Below are 19,166 nucleotides of genomic sequence, written 5' to 3'. Positions count from 1 at the left end.
CCCTGTTCCTGTGCTTTCCCTTCACTCCCACCCTGCTGAATGAGTTCATGTCAGAAACGACTAAATCTGCTCCTGATCAGCTGGGGGCCTTCTCCATGTCAGGGCAGTATCTAGAAATCTGAGTTAGCACAAGACATCTGGGCATGCAGGTAGTCCTCGCCTTATAATCATTCATTTAGCAACTGTTCAAAGTTACGATGGTGCTGAAAAAAGTGACTTATGAACGGCTCTTGCACTTACAATCGTTGCAGTGTCCCTGCAGTCACATGATCACAACCTGGGTGCTTGGCAACTGGCTCGCACTTATGCTGGTTGCAGCATTCTGGGGTCACATGACCACCACTTGCAACCTTCCCAGCAGCTTCCAACAAGCAAAGTCAATGGGGGAAGCCAGATTTGCTTAATGACCGTGGTGATTTGCTTAACAACCACAGCAAAACATTGTAAAATTGGGTGCGACTCACTTAACAACTGCCTCACTTAGCAACAGAAGTTCCAGTCCCAGTTGGGATCATAAGTCGAGGACTACCTGTAATCTTGCAGCAGATTGAGGCAAGGGTTGCTTATGATGATGCAGATGAGGAAAGCCAATCCTCTTCCTTTCTGTGGGGGCTTTATTCCAGCACCAGACAGAAGAATACCCATATTGGACTAGGGAGAACGCCAGAAAGTCTAAATTATGCAAGAAAAACTTCTGCTGTTTTGAATCATGCAGTTTAGCTGTAAACTCTATCACGCCCCCTTTGTAACCCCAAGAAGGGGATTATGCTGTCGTTCTGTAAAACATACAGAAGTTTTAAAGGCAAAAAACTAACAATCCACTCAGGTAAAGGACAGTTAATGAATTCAATCTGTTGATTCTCCATAAAGAACCGCAGCCCTTTACAGTTGGTGAAAACCTGAGGTTTCAGTATCTCTTTTACACCTGCTTGGGGTGGGGGTGGGGGTGGGATTGCAGGAAGGATGCATGATGGCTTCATCACACCCTCTTCCCTGATATGCAACATTTTTTTTTATCCGTTCAATCATATCCAATTCTCAGAGACTGCCTGGACAAGTCCCTGCAGTTTTCTTGGCAAGATTTTCAGAAGTGGTTTGCCATTGCCTCCTTCCTAGGGTTGAGAGAAGTGACTGGCCCAAGGTCACCCAGCTGGCTTTGTGCCCAAGGTGGGACTAGAACTCAGGGTTCCCTGCTTTCTAGCTAGTGCCTTATCCCCGACACCAAACCGGCTCTCTGATGTGCAGCAGGCTGACATCCTAATGGTCTCCATAGACATTGCTGCTTTCGGTAGCCTGTCCCCCTCCCCGCCCCCCTCCTGGGGGACACAGAGGCTTCCTAATATCCATCACTGAACCCTGGAATGGCTGGAAGCATAATACTGTGAAAGAGCAACAACATCACTTCTTTCAACAAACAAGATGGGTACCCAAACTATTCAGGGGAAAAATAAGCCACTGCCAGAAGGCCACGCAGTGGCTCCGTCGGTTTGCAAGCAAGCTTCAGTGGTGCCTAAAATTGCTCCTGGCAATGAGAAGCACAGCCAAGTGAATTTGGGGCAAGGCTAGATGGGGAAACGCAGCCTTGGCCCTTGGCCACTTGCAACCATCCTGCAGGAACAAGCGTGGGACCCAGTGGGGAGCGCTGAGCAGCACCTGCGTCAAGCCAACTTGCTGTCTGACAAAAGGAAGCACCTCACCAGGCTGAGAAACGTGCCCGCCCCTCATCCAGGCGCCATCTGGGCCCTTCCTAGCAGCGGCAGCAGCATTTCTGCTGGATTTGCCCGGCTCTGGGCGGCCACGGCAGCGGTGGGGACCTGCCTGGACTCTGCTGGGCTGCCCTTAGAGGCCATGGGAACACTGTGCACTTGGACGGTGGCCCGCCATTTCCCAGAAGGAGAGGGGGGTCAGTGTGTGGCTTTGCCTCTAACGCGTCCCCAAATGGCTGGGATCACTTTATCCAACAGCTGCTGATTTGGCTGGGGATACCTACTGCTCCCACTTATCCTCAGTCCCCCGTCATATCTTCTGGGGGTGGGAAGGGGGGGAGGCTTACCTCGCCAGCCAGGTGAGCAAAGGAACTGCCACGCAAGTTATGACCAGGTTTCATTTGACCTGGCCAGGCAGGCATGCTCTCCCGCTTCATCGTCCCTCACATTTGCGATAGGCTGTCTCTGAATATGGAGGTTCCACTTGTGTAGCCTGAGGCTGCCTTGTGCATCATGACTCACAAAGGAGTCTCCCACCGTACGAGTGGAAGGAGAGTCCGCAGCTCCGCGGCAGGGAACCTGCTTTCACGCAGAGAGGCCCAGTTTCAGAGCCTGGCAACCCCATCTTAAAGTCTCAACAGTGGACCAGCCTTGCCCAGTGGGCTGGCAGAGGGCACCAGCTTGAGAAGGCCACATGAGACCCTCTTCCCAGGCTGGTTCCCCACACGGGTTGTGGGAACGAGTGAACCACCATGCCGGTCCCTCTCTGCTGCTGCTCATAAGCACAGGCCTAGAAGATCAGTTGGAGTCTTCAGGGGCTCTTTCGCTGCATGGAGAAGCGAGGACCTGTTTAGATGACCGCCTTCGGCAGCCTTAAGCCAATTGCAGGGGGCCGCTGTAGCGAAAACATGGATGTCAAAGCTGGCTCTCTCCTTACAGGCAACCCACTCCTACACCTGCCCGCGCACTGTTGGGGGTCCTCTTTAAGGGCATCCCTGGGGGCAAAACCAAGGGGCTCCATGTACAGAGACCAACAGTGGTCCTGCCTCTTTGTGGCTGATGGGACCCAGGGTCCTGCAGGACACAGCAGAGCACAGAAAATCTGGCTTCTCTTGCCACGGGCCGCGAATCGGGCCCAGAGACAGCGAGGGAACAGTTTATCTGGAGGGCGCCAGGCCTGCATCCCTGCCTGGCTTGGCACATAAGCTTGGAAAAGCAACTCAGAAGGAGGAAACGGGCAATGCTCACTGGCAGGGTTCACACAACCTGCTAAATGCTAAACCTGGAGCAGCAGAGCACCCCCATCACGTCATACCCCTCAGAACCCCCACCAGTCATCCCAGTGCTGACCCCCACCACCCTGCCCCCAGCCCTGCCCCCTGATTGTGCTTCCATGATCCCAAGCAGACCAGGAAGACGGGTGAGTGGGCGGCGCCGCTTTCCCCAACCCGGCTCCCCCGGCCCTGCTGGGTGACAGCTCCCAGCAGTCCCAGCCAACCTGACCACAGGGACCTTGGAACCTGTTGCCCAAGACCTCTGGCAGGCACTGGACGGGGGCTTGACCTCCCCGCCCCGCCCCCCGCTGCCAGCCGACATTGCAAGCCTGGCTGCTTCCCCGGCCCTTCACCTGCTCCCTGGGCTTCGGTGGTGAGATGCTTCGGCTCTTCAGTCCAGGGGGTGGCATGGACGGCCACGCTCCAGTCGCTCCATGTGCCAATCTCATTGTCCTTGGCGGCAACCTGGATGATGTACTCTTTCCCGGCGTAGGCATCGGTGATGATGTGGGAGGTCCCATCGGACAGCTCCACCTGTGGGGGCGAGAAGGGAGGGTGTGTGTGAAAGGGGGAGGCTAGAGGCCTCCGCCCTGTAAAGACCCAGCCCAGCATGGCCCGGGGCCACGACACCCCTGAATGCAGGAGCTCCCTTCCAAGGGAAGCCCTCCGTGCCCCTTCACTAGCTCTCCACAAGATGGTGTTTCTCCTCTTGGAAGGAAGCGGCTGCAATGGACCCTGCTACCTTGCTGAACGTGGTTCTAAAATGTTGCTGGGTGTGGCCTCGGATTCAGTTCCAAAAAAGGGCTTTGGTGCAGGTGGGGTGCACGTGCAGCCCTGCCTAGAGCTCTTTAAAGCAGCTCCTTCTTTTCCGGGGACCATGCCCTCTTCCTCTGCAGCTGCCGTGCATACAGAGCCTGGCGCATGGCTCTTTCCAAGTCCAGCACCTGGGAAGGGTCGGGTCTGGGATGAGCTGTGCTCTCCCACTTGACCTGGCATCCTGCTGGACAGCTGCTAGGTGGGGGAGCCAGGACCGTGGCTCTTTAGGAAGCCCAGCAGTTCCCACATACTGGACTTTGGAACAGCTGTGTCCTTCCACTCGGGCAGTAAGAGCAAGTTCCCCTCTGTCCTTGCAATCCTCCAGGCAGCAGTTCCCCAGGGGAGCCCGAGTCTTCCTCCCCACTTCCCAATCTGGGATTTTAAAGTGTAATATGCAGCTCAGCCTCTCTAGGTCACCTAGGGCTGCCCCCTCTGCTGGCAGTGGACCCCACGCTCTCCAGCAAAGACAAGCCTTTCCCTCCACTGGGGCTGACCTTTTCTTTGCTGGCGTGGCCTGGAGATTCTACATGCTGACCTGGAGCTCTGCTTTGGCCACCCAAAACGCCTGGCCAAAGGTCTACATGGGCATCTCTCGCACACTCCCCCTTTTTCTCAGCATGGCATGTGGTTGGCTGGATTTGTCCAAAATAGGGGAAAGAACCACTTCTGGCTTCCAAAGGCCACTGCTGTGAATCTTTCCTTGTGGTGGACTGAAGCCACTTTTAAACAAACAAACAAACAAAGCCTATGATCTATAGGATTTGGGGGGGGGGGGTCAGCCCCTGGATGTGCATCTCTGGCTGCACGAGCAGTGGATCCTGATCCTATCCAAGCAGGTTTGTGTTGAAAATGCACATTTCCCAAGAATCCAGGAAATATGTTTTTAATTGCATCTATATTTTAACCTTTCTACATTGAGTATTTTTGCAGAGAGCAACACACTGGACAATTAGGAAAACTGCAAAAAGTTGTTCTGTAGAGCAAGATACCGAAGCATCTTTTACTGGTCAAGAAGGACAGTGCTGGTGGCAGAGAAGGAAAAGACATTTGGAAATGGCTCACCTGCCCCTTAGCAGGATATCTGAGCCTGCAGCCTGATACCCGGGCTGACCCACATTCGTTGGCAAAGGCTGGGCACAGTACTTTGTCACTTTGTTTCTTCCAGCATCTGCCTCACACGCAAAGACCCCTCTGCCTACAGAGGCCCTCCTAAGTATTGTTCCTACAGCTAACCTAGCAAGGGTCTCCCCACTCCTCGGAAAACAAAGAAATCTTCTGAATTTTGTTCCTAGTTGGCTAAGAGCTGGCTACTTCTGAAAGGCACAAGATAGGGAGTGCAGAAGAGTTCAGTCATAGCCCAAACATCTAGGCCAGTGTTTCTCAACCTGGGCAACTCTAAGATGCATGGACTTCAACTCCTAGAATTCCCCAGCCAGCAAGTCTGGGAGTTGAAGTCCACATATCTTAAAGTTGCCCAGGTTGAGAAACACTGATCTAGGCTCTGCTTGCCATCAAGGCTCACTCATTCCTACCTTCATATGTCAAGACCTATGGTCACTGGCAGGATCTTAGCTGTTGGAATCTAGTAGATATTCCACAAACATCAGGGTTGCACAAATTTGTGACCTTCCCATCGATGCAGTGGTGGGACACCCTGAGGAATTCTACAGCAAATTGCAAGAGGTTCTCAATGCAACATCAAGGAAGAATGCAGTGCCCCAAATGGGTGGTTTGAATACAAAAGTTAGAGAAATGGAAGAACATAACACTGCAGGAAAATTTGCATTGGGACAAATGCAACAATGTAGGAGCTTAGCTAATAAAATTTTGCAAAGAGAATCTTTTGTTTATTGCCAGCACCTGTTTCAAACAACATCAGTCTCTGCACTAGGACATCACCAGGTGAACAACACTGACTGCATAGCAGAACATGGGAAAACACAACCCAGTCCGAAGGGAAACTTCCAGATCCAGGTTTTGGAACCAACCATCAATACTGATGCCTAATATACAGGTTCACCTTAGAAATTGAAAACAGTAGATGTGCCAGTGGGGTTTTGACAAGCAGAAAAAGAACAAGGAAAGATCTATCAACGAAGAATGACATCAGGCAGCAGAAAATACCAGGAAAAGAAAAATAGGAGATATTCTTGAGAAGATCAGAGAAATCAGGGGAACATTTACAGCTCAGGTGGGATTACTCAAGACTAGTTGCAGAAGGGATCTACCAGAGGCAAATATGGTTAGAAGAACATGGAAAGGCTCCCCAGGTCCTTCACAAAGAGGATGGTCGTCTGACAGAAGCATTTGCACAGACAGAATATTAGGAACTGGAAGAAAATGAGGTATGACAGCCAATAACACAGCTGTCAAACAGGAAAGCACCAGGCACAGAGGAAATAACCATTGAACTGCTTAAAACTGCAGGAGAAGACAGTTCAATTGCTGGCAGCTCTGTGTCAACAAACAAGACGTTGTTGTGGTTTTCACTCATTCGGTTGCTTCCAACTTTTTGTGACCTGGTGGATGTGATTTTGACAGGATTGTCTGTCAGGAACAGCTTTCGTGAGTTCTTGTGAGTTCATGCTTATGTCAACAGCGATAATATCTAGCCACCTTGTCTTCTCTCAGCCTCTTTTTCAATTGCCTTCCATTTTTCAAAGCATTGGGATCTTCTCCTGAGATTCGTCTTTACATTACAGACACTGAAGGAGGAGACCCATGTTAGTCTGTAAGAGCCAGAAATCAGGAGGGGTCTGGCAGCACCTTTCCAGCCCACACACATTATTAAAAGGCATCCGCTTTTCTTAGCTGCAGCTCACTTATTGGATGCACAAAAGCAGATGCCTTTTAATAGTATTGTAAACCACCCAGAGTCCCCCATGAGGGGCACATGGGCGGTGAATAAATTTATAAATAAATAAAAATAAAATAAATAGAATGGGTTAGTTGGAAAAGGTGCTACCAGACTCCTGATCTTCACGTTATGTGTCCACAATCTCTAAGCTCACACTTCATGAATGGTGCTTCCAGTGAGCCGTCTGGCTTTAATTCATCTAGCATGGAATGATTTATTCTCCCTGGAGTCCAAAGTGGTCTCAACCATGTCCTCCAGCACCACAAGTCAAAGGCACCCATTTTTCTTTGTTTGGCCCCTCTTTCACAGCCGCGTGCTGCAGCTGGGAAAACGTGCCCTTAACAATACACACTTGTTTTCAGTGTGATGCCTCTGCAGATAATATTTTGCCCTCATCTGTCATAGTCTTTCTCCCAAGCAGCAGACATCTTTTTATTTCATCTGCATCCTTCTCCTCCCTGTGGGTTTTTGAGCATAAGAAGGTAAGGTCTGCCAGCACGCCAACTTCTTCTCCACCTCCCTGAATTGGGCTGGCATTGCCTGTTGGCCTAATTACAGTTCAAAAAAAGAAGATTCAAGAATAGGCAAATAATCAAACATTGCACCAGCTCCTCACGCGGCCAAAGTTTGGCTTCAGATATTTCAAAGGAGAATTCAGCCCTGCAGGGGCAGAGGCATGCTAGAGGAATGGGATGCGCTCAGGAAAGGCAGAGAGGCATGAGATCAGATAGCTAACAGATGATGGACAACGGAGAGAGCAGCTACATGCGAGGCTCTTCATTTGCTTTATTGGCTGTAGGCTCGGTTGTTTGGGCCGTGCCAGAATGTGGAATATACGAAGGCGAATAGCTGCATCCAAACATCTGATTATTCCAGGGAACCTTTATAATGAAGGAGTTACAAAAAACCGGTCTGGGGAAAGAGAATGGTTCAGAATTGGGAAGGGCGTGAGATTAGCATGTAAATTGTCCTCATATCTGTTTACATTGTACAGTGAATATACCGCAAGAATGGTAGGAATGGAAAAGATGACAGGATCAAAATTGGAGCTGACATTTTATTTTATTTTTATTTTTATTTTTATTTATTTTCTATCCCACCTTTATTATTTTCGTAAATAACTCAAGGCGGCCAACGTAGCTTATACTCCTTCCTCCTCCTGTTTTCCCCACAACTACAACTGCTAACCATTTAAGATATGCAGATGATACCAGTGTATAAGGCAAAAATAAAGAGGACCTAGGATTGCTCATTATGAAAATGAAAATGGGAAGTAAAAAATGGGGTTTATTGTTAAATATTAAGAAGATAAGGGGGATGTCACCCGGCATACTTTGTAAACTTCAGCAAGTGGAGGTGGTAGATAGTTTGTTTCACTGGGTTCCATATAGATCAAGATGGACCGTTCACTTCAGAAATAAGGAAGAGATTAATCCTGGGAAGGAAGGCAATGACAAACTTGGACAAGATCATGAAGGATGACAATGCTTCTGGGACAACAGAGATCAGAGTAGTTAAAGTGGCTTTTCCATTGACAAGAGACTGCTATGAAAGCTGGGCCTTGAGAAAGAGTCAGGGAAAGATGCTTTTGATCATAGACTAGGAGATAGTTACCTGTGACGTGGACTGCAAAACTGACCGCTAAAAAAATCTCCCAAAGATTGACTGATCCCTTCAGGTGGTGACCAGCGAGCAAAAACTGACATACTTAGAACATGTGACATGAGTTGGTGGCAGCCTAGAAAAACTCAGGTTATGATGGACTAGGTTTATGCTCAGCAGGGTTGAGAGGAGAAGGGAAAGACACTGGAGAAAGTGGAGGAACAGGATCAAGGAGGTCCTTGGAATGTCCTTCGGAGAGCTCCAGATGGTTACCAAGGACATGTTGCAATGGTGGCCATTTGTCCAGAAATTTGCCAAGAGCCCGGTTTGGCTCGACAGTGCCTGACTAACTAACAAACACCACCACTCATGCACTTATGCTCACACTGTAAAACCCATTTTGCCCCTGGTCAGGACCAGTATTATATTATGAAAATCCTATGCCCTGGCAGGTCCACAACCTTTCAGGGGAACCACCTCAATGGAAATCATGGGCCCGCCTGACAGTTTCTGGCATCCGTTTTCCCGTGAGGCCAAAAAGATGCCTCTGAGAAGGTCCTGAGCTGCAGTCAAGTGTAACACCATCCCCATCAACCAGACAGGGGACACAAAGACCAGCAGGAACTAAGGGCCCAATCCACTCTTCTGGGTTTCTAAGCTTATGGCCACCTCCGTATTCTGATACAATTCCATACAATCAATAAGAGGTCTCCATGGGATGTGATCAAAAAAGTCAAGATGGTGGCCCTGATGGTGCAGTTGAAGCTCTGCCCATTTTTTATAGGCATCATGTGTGCAATGCCTACAAAAAGCAGGTGGAGATTCAATCACATGGATGTGACCACCATTGGACTTTTGGGCCCGTGCCTATGGGACATCCCCGCAATTAATTTAAGAGTTGGGTGAAGAAGTTCTGAGAATGCCAGAGTTGGAAGGAGCCCTTAGTCCTCTCTTCCAAGGCCAAACCTACCCAACCCCTTCTGTCTCCCTTCATAGAACTTAAGTTTCTAGTCCCCAATCCTGTTCATTGCCCTTCCTTTGAATCTGGTCGTTTCTTTGAGCCCTTTTGAAAACGGTGCTCAGAATTGGTGGGATCTGACTTCTTCAGAGATGGGTGTCCAGCCTCTGCTTGAGCACATTGGTGGGGGGAGCCCCCACATCTCCGGATCGTTGTTCCTCTGTCATATTTCTTTTGCCATTAGCAAGTTGTCCCCCGGTCAATCTTTCTCACGAGGGACTTGTGCCTTTCCCTGCAGAAGGTATTCTGCAACCTCTGGTGCCCCTGCGTAAGGTGAGGCTCCCCAGCTTTCTCTTCCTTAGGATGGGCATGGCCCGGGCAGTGGCGCTGTCTGAGCAGGTGAGCATGGGTCTTGGGGGGAGGGCTGAGTGGCTGCGTGATTGGCCACATGTGTGAGTGACAGCCAGGATGAAAAGATGGGGGGGGCACGGGGGGCAGGGGTTGAGTTAACCAAAGGAGCCTGCAAAATAGAAACAGGCTATTAGTGATCCATTAGTCAAAGGTATCCAGTTCCATCCTAGGTAATCCATTAAAGAAACATCTGAGCGCATTAGGAAGGCCCTTGGCTCAGAGCAGGAGGCGGCTGAGAAGCAAGAGGAGGAAGCGAGGGCAATCTGGCTTGAATTACAGAGTTAAAAGCCAGGGAAAGAGAAAGGATGCCCTAAATATTTAATGCTGGGTGTTTAAGGAGACAGAACAGGAAAGTCTGCCAGGGGGAAGAGGAGAACTTTGAGGCAGAAGCAGAGGCCAAGGTCCCCGTCTCTCCTCCCTTTCCATGTCCCAGAAGCGAAGTCCCAGCCTGCCCCGCCTGGGCACCAGATGCAGATGGGTTGGGTGCTCCCACGCAGTTCCGCCTCCACAAGGAGGGCAACACTGAGCGGGGTCCCTGGGGCACCACCGTCCACCCAGTGTATGAATGACTCAGGCTATGGAACGGAAGCGAGGTTCATCCAGTCTGGGAAAGAGTTTTCTTTTAGATTTTTTATCCCACCTTTATTATTTTTACAAGTAACTCAAGGTGGCGAACGTACCTCATACTCCTTCCTCCTCCTCTTTTCCCCACAACAGCAACCCTGTGAGGTGGGTTGGGCTGAGAGGGGGTGACTGGCCCACGGTCACCCAGCCGGCTCTCGTGCCTGAGGCGGGACCAGAACTCACCGTAGCCCGTTGCCTTCACCACTAGGCCAAACGGCCAAACTATGGGCATTAACTGGCTGATGCCTTACTGGGCAAAAAATATCATTCAAAATGACTTCAGAAGGGCTGAACACAGAGCCACATCCCACCAGATTATGTCCAGCGGTGCAACTTCTGCATCTAGGAAGGAAAAATCCACAGGGCTGCAGAGATCTGGCTTGGCGGCAGTCTGAGAGGACAAGGGTCTAAGGGTAACAAGCAGCTAAGGAGGCCACTGCAATCCTGTGGGGCATCAGCAGAAGGATGGCATCCGGACCACCAGAGGAAATTGTTCCAGCGTCCTCCACACTGATTAGCCCATGCTAATTATTGGCGAGTAACGATCTGTAGGTGTAAACGTAAATGGCATGGAAATACGCTGCACCGTCCCAAACCTTCTCCTCCCTAGTTTGGGCGCCTGGCTCTTCTCCGCCCCCTCGCCCCCCCCCCCCCCCCGCCGTCAAAGCTGAGGTTTGATCCTGCATCCTGGGAAAAGCTCCCGGTGGCCAGCAGAGCTGGTCTTCCTCCCCGAAGGCCCCGGAGCTGGGAGTTACTGACACCGTAGTAGAGCAGCAGAGATGCATTGGGAGAGAGGAGGGGGACGATGCACGGAGGGGGGAGGCGGAGGGGGGCTGGGAAGGGAGAACAAAGATCGCCGCGGCGGCTTTTCAGCCGGGCTTTACAACCGGCCCCTCTCGGAATGCCAACAAGCGCCGAGCCGATCCCGCGGGGCTGCGGAGGGGCGTCCGAGGAAAGGCAAAGACTCCGAGCCCCAGGAGGAACGGCCGCGCAGGGCAGGAGGGCCGCGGGGGGGGGGGCTGTCGGAGGCGGCGCAAGAGCAGCCCTCCGTCCGAAGGAGGGGAGCGCGCCCCTCGCGCTCTGCGCGCTGCCGCCAGCCTGGCTCGCCCGTGTCCGTCCGCCCGCCCACCCTCTCGCCTGGGCATTTTCCTGCTGCCAAGCCCCGCGAGCTGCCCCGGGGCCCTGCCTCCGGCCCCCGTCTCCCTCCCCGCGGGAGCGTCCCTAAGTGGGGGGCTTCGGACGTCCACGTGCGTCCCCGACCCGGGCGGGCCGCTCGAATCTCCCGCGGGGAGAGACGGCAAAGCTAGAGACTAATTTAAGCCACGTGCCAGGAGAAGCACGGAAGATCCCGCTGCCCGGCTCCTTCTTGGCTCCCGCTTCGCGCAAGGCGAGCAATTGTGGCCAGATGAGGGGGCTGCTAAAATCAACCTCAGATGTTGCACCGGCTCCCTTCCGTGACTTATGACCTTCCTCCCAGAAAGCAGAGCCAGGCTTCTGAGGATGACTATGATGATGATGAAGAGCAGGAGGAGACTGAAGGGGGGGGGAGAGGAAAGAGATGACCCCCTCCCAACCATTAAAAAACTGATACTCAGTTAAAGCTCCCCAATCTGAAATTTCAGAAAGTTAAGTCTGAAGTTTAAAAATGAGAACAGCCTTTCTGAGTTCTTGATGGATACCTTGATTTGGATTAGTTCTTATTTCTACAGCTTCTCTCAATGCCCATGAGGACTAGAAACGTATTTGTGCATGGTGAGGGTGAAGGGAGGAGGCTGAACTCTCCAGACACCCCACAGGTTAAAGCAATTCCAGCTTCCAGGAACCCAGCTCTATCCCCACCGTTGTGTATTTTGTCTCGAGTCCCAGAGGGTGAAACAGGCAGCCCTGCCAAGCTTCCCTCTTATTGTGGCCCGTCGCTTTGTGGCAAAGTGGAGCTGCTCCTGGCACAGCTGAAAAGCATTCCGAATTAGAAGTGTTGAGATTACAGTGCCCACCATTCCCAGCCTCCGGGTGGACCCGAGTTCAAGCCCCTCTGCCTTTGAATCGCTCCGCATGGCTTGACCCAGCTGTGCTTTGTGGCCTCACCCGCCTCACAGGGCCGGCATTGCCAAGGCGAGGACAGAAGGCTGCGCACAGCCTTGGGCTCTTCCTGGAGGAAAGCACAGGGGGCTTTGAGCACACTGTCCTGACTGCCAGACTGACTTTTTTGACCACACCCTGCAGACATCCCTGGGGAGGCCCTCGCTGCTGCCCCTTGCCAACACTTTACTTCCTCCAAGCTGCCTGGCATTTTCTTCTCTGCCGGATTCCTCTGCCAGAGAGGCCACGATCCAGCAGAGGCATGGTCAGAACAAGGCCACTGCACCATCCCTGACTGGAGATTCTGTGATGACTGAAGAGCGTTTGTCTCCTGACCGTAATCTGCTGCACCAGGGGGTACTTAAACGCTGCGACGTTTAGGCTTTGAATACCTTCTACATCTTGTGGGCAAGCTGAATGTCGAGCATCCATATGGAAGACAGCCCCGATTCCAGACCGAGAGGGTGGCCAGGTGCCCCCCTTTGAAGGCCAAGTGGGAGCTCAAAAGGGAACACGGGGGCTGCGTATTTGGGTCCATTCCTTTTGCCGCCTGAAACCAAAGGCTCTTTCCAGAGGGAGCCCAGGGATGCGCCACGGACACCACTGAGGGGGCAATGTGAGGCCTCTTCCCCACAGTGCTCTGCCCCATCCCCACAGGAAGAGTGAAACCCACAAACCACAGCACGGCCACGTGCATCACAGCATTGTTACCAAAGAACGCAACTGATGGAAATGACAACATTCATTTCGTTGGCATGATGACGTCCTGACCCACATGGCGCCACCCGCCCCCACGCCCCGGACAACCTCCCATCCCAAGGAGAGGAGGCCCAGAGGCCACGGGTTTCTACTGGCAATACAGACACTCCCCATGGGGCCCATTAGGAGCCACGGTTTGCCCTCCAAGGCAGAGCTGCCCAGTGTCTCGTGAGAAGCAGGGCCTGGTCGTGCCGTTGACAGACACCCCCTGCATCTGGAACCCAGAGGCCACTCCAAGGCCCCAGAAGAATCCGAGTCAGGCCCCGCACTGCTTCTCTAGGCCAGCCTCCTAACTGGATGCTGGCCAGCAGGGAGGCTGGGGCCTTTCCCCTCTGGGCCTCTCCACAAGAGATCCTGCTTCTGAAGCCGATGGGTCTGCAAAGCCACGACATGCAGCCAGATGAACCTGCCTACCCTTCTTAAAAGCATTTTCTCTCCTGATGGATAAGAAGACCCACCCGTTGAGTATCCACCAGGGTGACCCATGTGTGCAAACAAAGCACTTGCTTGCCCACATGTGCCCGCCAAGCCTCTGGCTTTTGCCCCACCAAAGGAAAACCGAGGGGGCCACTCACATGCTGCCACTGGTCGATGATGAGCGGCCGGTACCTCAGGAAGAATTTGAGGGGGAAGGACTCTGGATCCGGCCAGGAAGAAGGGTACTGCCAGGTCACCAGCAGTCTCCGGGCATTGTTGGAGATCGGTTTCGCCACCACATTTTCTGGGGGGTCCGGTTTGACTGTTCAAAAAATAAAAGAGAAGAAGAAGAAGATTGTGGTGGGAGAAGCAAGTGCATCATTTAGAACAGAGTTTCCCAACCTCGGCAGCTTTAAGATGTGTGGACTTCAACTGGCTGGCTGGGGAATTCTGGGAGTTGAAGTCCACACACCTTAAAGCGGCCGAGGTTGGGAAACAGTGATTTAAAGGTTTAATGAATGGCTAGAGCAGCATCTGGTGCCACAGAGGCAGGGGCCTGGAGCCCGGCGAGAGGCAGCAGCAGCTTGGGGGGAGTTGCAGAAACCCGGGCTTTGCCCGGCATGCTTGACTGGGGCTGGAAAGGTGGCGACTGCAGGCACGGCTGGATGGAGCACATTATGAGCTGACTGGACGTGACCTGGGAGGTGGCTTCCCGAACTGGCATTCCAAACTGGGGGTGGCTTTCCCCAGCTCAAAAAACTGAGGGTTACCACCACCACTGCTGAAAAAGCAGTAGGTGCCAAGGAGATCCCCACACCTGACTCCAGGGGTGATTTTTGCAGGCTCAGATTTTGGAGAGTGTCTTGTGACGTGGGGTTAGCATAGCTGGACCATGTGGCTGCCCCTTCCCTTTCTGCCTCCTCCTTGTTCTAGGCATGTCCACTCACTGCCCTTTTTTGCTAATCACTCCGGAGAGTTTGGAAGGCAGCCACGCTCTGGTGAAGTCATGTGTGCCGATCACTGCCTGCTGAGAAAAGCAGGGAGTGTGCGAACCCGTCAAGTCTCCCTCCCACTGGTCCCTTGAAGCACCGAAATGGTCATTCAGTCAGTGCCCGCTCACCAACTGACTACAGCAGCTCCTGGAGTACCAAAAATCCACCTCCCCCTTCAGAAAGGGGAAAAAATTAACAGTGTGTTTGTCTGACTTGCAAACACGAGCTGTGGGGGTTATGGAAAAGTTGCCAGGTTGTTAAGCTTCATTCTTCCTGCCTATCAATACCCGCTGAAAGCTGTGGCTTTGCCGTCAGGCAGCCATCCCCAGCTGCAGCCATCCACATACTTTGCAATGTGAAGCCTCTGCGTGTGTCTGAGGTGTGCGTGGCTGTGAGAGAACAATGACTCACTTGAGCCCAAGAAAAGGAAAATCAAGCCAGGCAGTTGTTTACCAGCTCTGTGGATCAGAACAGACTGATTCACCGGTAAGCCAGTTCACAAGATGCGCCAGAAAGCTCAGGATCCACGCAGGGGGAGGCAGGAGATGCTGCGAAGGGGTGGGCGGGGGGGGGGGGAGCTGCCCTCCAGCCTGGGGAAGCGGCTCCAGCCTTGCCTTCCATGGTGGCCTGGCATCTTGTTGACATTCCAATCCCACCACCCCCATGGCAGAAGAGTAAAGGGTGGTCAGATGGCCGGGTCAGGCCTGACTGGGTTGGCATAATAAATTCCAGGTGGGCATAGCATGAGTTCTGTTCTGGGAGGTTGCAAAATCCAGACTTAGCCAATGGGCTACTTTCTGCCCAAGCAACCTGACCATGCTTCACCCCAACCAAGCCTAGCTTCTTGTCTCAACGTGTTGCACAATCCAGTCTGTCTTGGTGGATGTGCAGAGTGCCAGTGCTGGCAAGGGGGCCAGTTAGGCTTTGGCAGGGAAAAGCTGGTAGTGCTGTAAATGCATTACCATCTTCTTGCTTTTACTCTGATGCTGCCCAGCTGAGCCTGTATTAGCAAACACGCAAAGAGACGAACAGGAGTTTTATTCATAGATGCCTCGAAAGGAATTGACCGTCTGGAATAGAGCTTGCTCGGATTCTGGAAATTACTTTACAGGTTGGATTAAACTGAAATATGAAAGTTGTGTTCCTTCTGCAATCATCAGTCATCAAGACTGTATGATATTAGTTGTTTAAATTTTACAGGGAAGCCAAGAAAGTTGGTTCTAACTCTGTCCTTTCCCAGAAGCCCTTAACTGTTACCATGTAGAATAAAAAGTAATAAAAAGTATGTTGATTGGTTGTATATAAAGGTTGAGAGATAGTGATCTTTAATAAAAACCAGTTGGAGCACTTGAAAAAATTATCTTTCTATCTCTCGATCATCTATCCATCCCATCCCTCTCTCTCTCTCTCATCTCTCTCTCTCTACACACACACACACACACACACACACTGATTCATTGAGTTCAACCATCAGGCCAAATTGTCCAGATTTAAAATCCTCATAACAAACGAGGTCCTGATCTAGCTCAGTTCGCACGTATCTTTTCCCTTTATTTAACAGACACGTCCATTTTTACCTATATTATCATGATCCTAGCTAAACAAGATTCTTGTACCCTATCATTTATTACATTTAACACAACCCCGGAGAAAGAAAATTGCAAACGTTTTGATCACTTCCCACAACTTAGCTGCCTGGCCAGGCTGCCCGAGTGAGCTCAGTGCCGAGTTTTCTTCGTTACGTCTGTGCACCAGTTTGCAAACTCTTGGGCAGAAACCTGCACAAAAATTATATTGCAGGCCCCCTACCCCCACCCCAACACATGCATTTTTGTACGTGTTTATTTCATTTGCAAGTGGCCTTGCGGACTTTCCAGTTGTGTTGGAGGTCAGGAACAGGTCTGACAAATGGGTAAGTGATCTAAATCAATTTCTGCCCCCACCCCATGCTCACTGGGCGGGGAAGCCCTTTCTCTACTTTGGCAACTTTAAGATGTGTGGACTTCAACTCCCAGAATTCAGGTAGTTGAAGTCCACACATCTTAAAGTTGCTAAGATTGAGAAACACTGACCTAGGCAGCGGAAAGACCACCTTCACCTGCATTTCTCTGCCCAAACACTGCTGTCTTCCTTAGAAACCCCTCTCTCCTCCACTTATGGCATCTCTTCTGTGAAATATGCTTCCCAAAGACGCTACTTGGTGTCAAACATGGACACCCTTTTAACATCAGGGAAAGACTTTTTATTTTTCCAGGAAAATATGGGAGAGGGAGTGCCAAGTGCCAGTAGAAATTATTCCCTTAGAGCCCCCAGGCGCTTTTTACAATCACACCTGCCTTTTGTATGCGAGAGCACAGAAGCAGGCGTAGGCGTCAGACACACTGCCCTTCCACCCCATTTTCAAACTCTCGGTTGCATGTTTATTACAACAGACCGCAAAACTCCCTTACTTCAGAATCTGTGCAAAAGGGCCGCTGCTTCTCCCTAGATGGGCCAGAGTCCACCCACCCCAATCTTGTGGCACCTTGAAAACCAACTCCTTATTGCACCACGTTTCACAGATCATGGACCATGAAGTGCACTAGAATCCACGAGAGTCAATGGGATGTTTTTTGGTCTTTGGGCTGCCCCAAGGCCCTTCCCTCTCTTTCCAGCTGAGCCTCTCTTGCCCCTGAGAGAAACCAAGCCCAGCCCTGCCCTTTCCTGCCCCACTCCGTTCCCTACATCCTGAGGGAGCCTCTTCTCTTTGGCCAGAACCAGGAGGGGAGTAGAGCCAGCTTGGTGTCGTGGTGAAGGCACCAGGCAAGAAACTGGGAGACTGACTTCTAGTCCCGCCTTGGGCATGAAGCCAGCTGGGCCAGTCACACCCTCTCAGCCCTAGGAAAGTGGCAATGGCAAACCACCTCTGAAAAGCCTTGCCAAGGAAACTGCAAGGACTCGTCCAGGCAGTCTCCAAGAATTGGACACGATTGAACGGATTAAAAAAAGAGAGCGAGAAAGGGCTGGCCACCGGCCTTCACTGCGTGGCAGAGTGACAACAGAGGCTGGGATACAACTCCCGATTCCTCCAGCTCTGAATGCCAACTGGGTCCGAGCAAGACCTCTGTCTAGACCAGCCGGGGTGGAACAGAAGGCCTGGAACGCCGTGCGTGTGAAGGCCACGTGGCCCCCCTGCAGGCGACGGCAAGGGAAGCAGCCCGCCTTCTCTCCTGGACCCACAACTGAGTGGGCTCTTTCCTTAAGCCGGACCCTGCTGAACCGGAAGTCCAGCGCCTGCAGCTGGGCCATTGGCAGGGGGTGGGGGGTTATTTGGGCATGAGGGACTGAGCCCCCACTGCTGGGCATGCTGAGAGACTGACGCAATAAACCAGCTTCCTGAGCAAATGCCCAGAAAGGGCCGAGCCAAACTCAAGGGTGAGGCTTTGCCTCTGCCAGGGCTCACCGCCTCCTTCCCACGCCTGCAGGGGTGATGCAGAGGCAGCACAGAACTGGAAGGGGGGGTGGCCTCATGCGCTCCAAACCGCCACCCAAATGCACCCCTGCTACCCCTGGGAGCCAGTCTGGCCCGCAAAGGCAAGGGGGTACCCCGGCTTTCTCTCAAAGGGCCGCAGCTCCAGCTCCATCAGGAAAGTCAGAAATCCAAGGCCGGATTTGGTGGGGTTTTGGCTTCCCAAGGAAGGAAGCTGAGTGGAGCCAGGCAGTTTGGCGCCTTGGGGCTCAAGGGTGGGTCAGCCCAGCAGGAGACCCTGCAGAGGGAAAGGCCTGGAAGCTGCGGCTTTTTTCCAGCCATTCCCTCCGCAGGTGTTCTGTGAAGTGGGCCAACTTCGCTTTTGCTGATATCAATGCAGTTCTAGTTTCACAAAACTGCACAGATTTGGATACCCCCATATGAGACTTGATGGGCCTGGGTGACGGGAAGCTATGCGGATGCGGGAAGGAGAGTGTGGCATGGAGGAGGGCCTGAGGCTGGAAGAGCAGGAGGGGGATCAGGGGGTGGGTTTCCAAGAATGTATCAGGCTGAGGGTCTATCGAGGACCCATTGCTCTGCAAGGGTGGACCTGCCCTGTTTCCAAATGCTATCCATCAAAGGCGTGATGCAACTATTCCACCGTGCCCGTTTTTTCCTTTCTAGTAAAGAAAGGCAAAAGCCTGGGGAAATCACAGGGAGCGTAGAGAGACGGAAAATGTCTGGACCCCTCCCCAGGCCATTAAATTCCCCACTGGAGAGAGTGAGTGCACAATAAAACCCTTCTCTGGGAGCGCCAAGGCAGGAAGACATTACCTGCCCTCCTCTGAGACATCTGCAGCCAGGGCCTGGAAAGCAGAGAGTGGGCAGAGATTGTGCCCCTTGCTCTTAAGGGGTCTGCAAGCAGCGGAGTGGTGCAAGATGCAAGTCACGGGGAAACGTTACTTGGAGAATGAGGGGGCCACGGAGCACAAGGCCCCAGGAGGCCCCACAGGGCTGGGGCCTGAGAAGAGGTCACTGGGAAGCCCGGCCAAAGGTGTCTTGAGCCCGCTCGCAAGAGGAGGAGGGGGAAGGAGAGCAGAGGCTGCTGGGATGGCTTGCCTGACGCCAGGAGGAAGGGGGAGAATTAAAGCAATTAAGGGAAAGGCAGCAAGGGCCCGGCCCTGCTCTCACACGATGTCCCACCAGCCCAGATGGGTTTCAAA

At 52.3% G+C, this 19,166-nt stretch overlaps 1 protein-coding gene across 3 annotated transcripts in view; it reads right to left on the bottom strand.

Moving 5' to 3' along the window:
- Positions 1-19,166, bottom strand: part of CNTFR (ciliary neurotrophic factor receptor) — a 320,553-nt gene that overhangs the window by 8,472 nt on the left and 292,915 nt on the right. For all 3 annotated transcript variants that reach the window (XM_063295908.1, XM_063295909.1, XM_063295907.1), the window contains exons 7-8: positions 13,662-13,825; positions 3,334-3,514 (exon numbers count right to left, since the gene is read on the bottom strand). In XM_063295908.1, coding sequence (XP_063151978.1) covers positions 3,334-3,514; positions 13,662-13,825 — 345 coding nt within the window. The remainder of the gene's footprint in view (positions 1-3,333; positions 3,515-13,661; positions 13,826-19,166) is intronic.

The sequence above is a fragment of the Candoia aspera genome, chromosome 2 (genome assembly GCF_035149785.1).
Source record: "Candoia aspera isolate rCanAsp1 chromosome 2, rCanAsp1.hap2, whole genome shotgun sequence".
Taxonomy (NCBI): Eukaryota; Metazoa; Chordata; class Lepidosauria; order Squamata; family Boidae; genus Candoia; species Candoia aspera.
The sequence above is the reverse complement of the archived record's forward strand: the minus strand, read 5'-3'. Positions and strand labels throughout refer to the sequence as shown.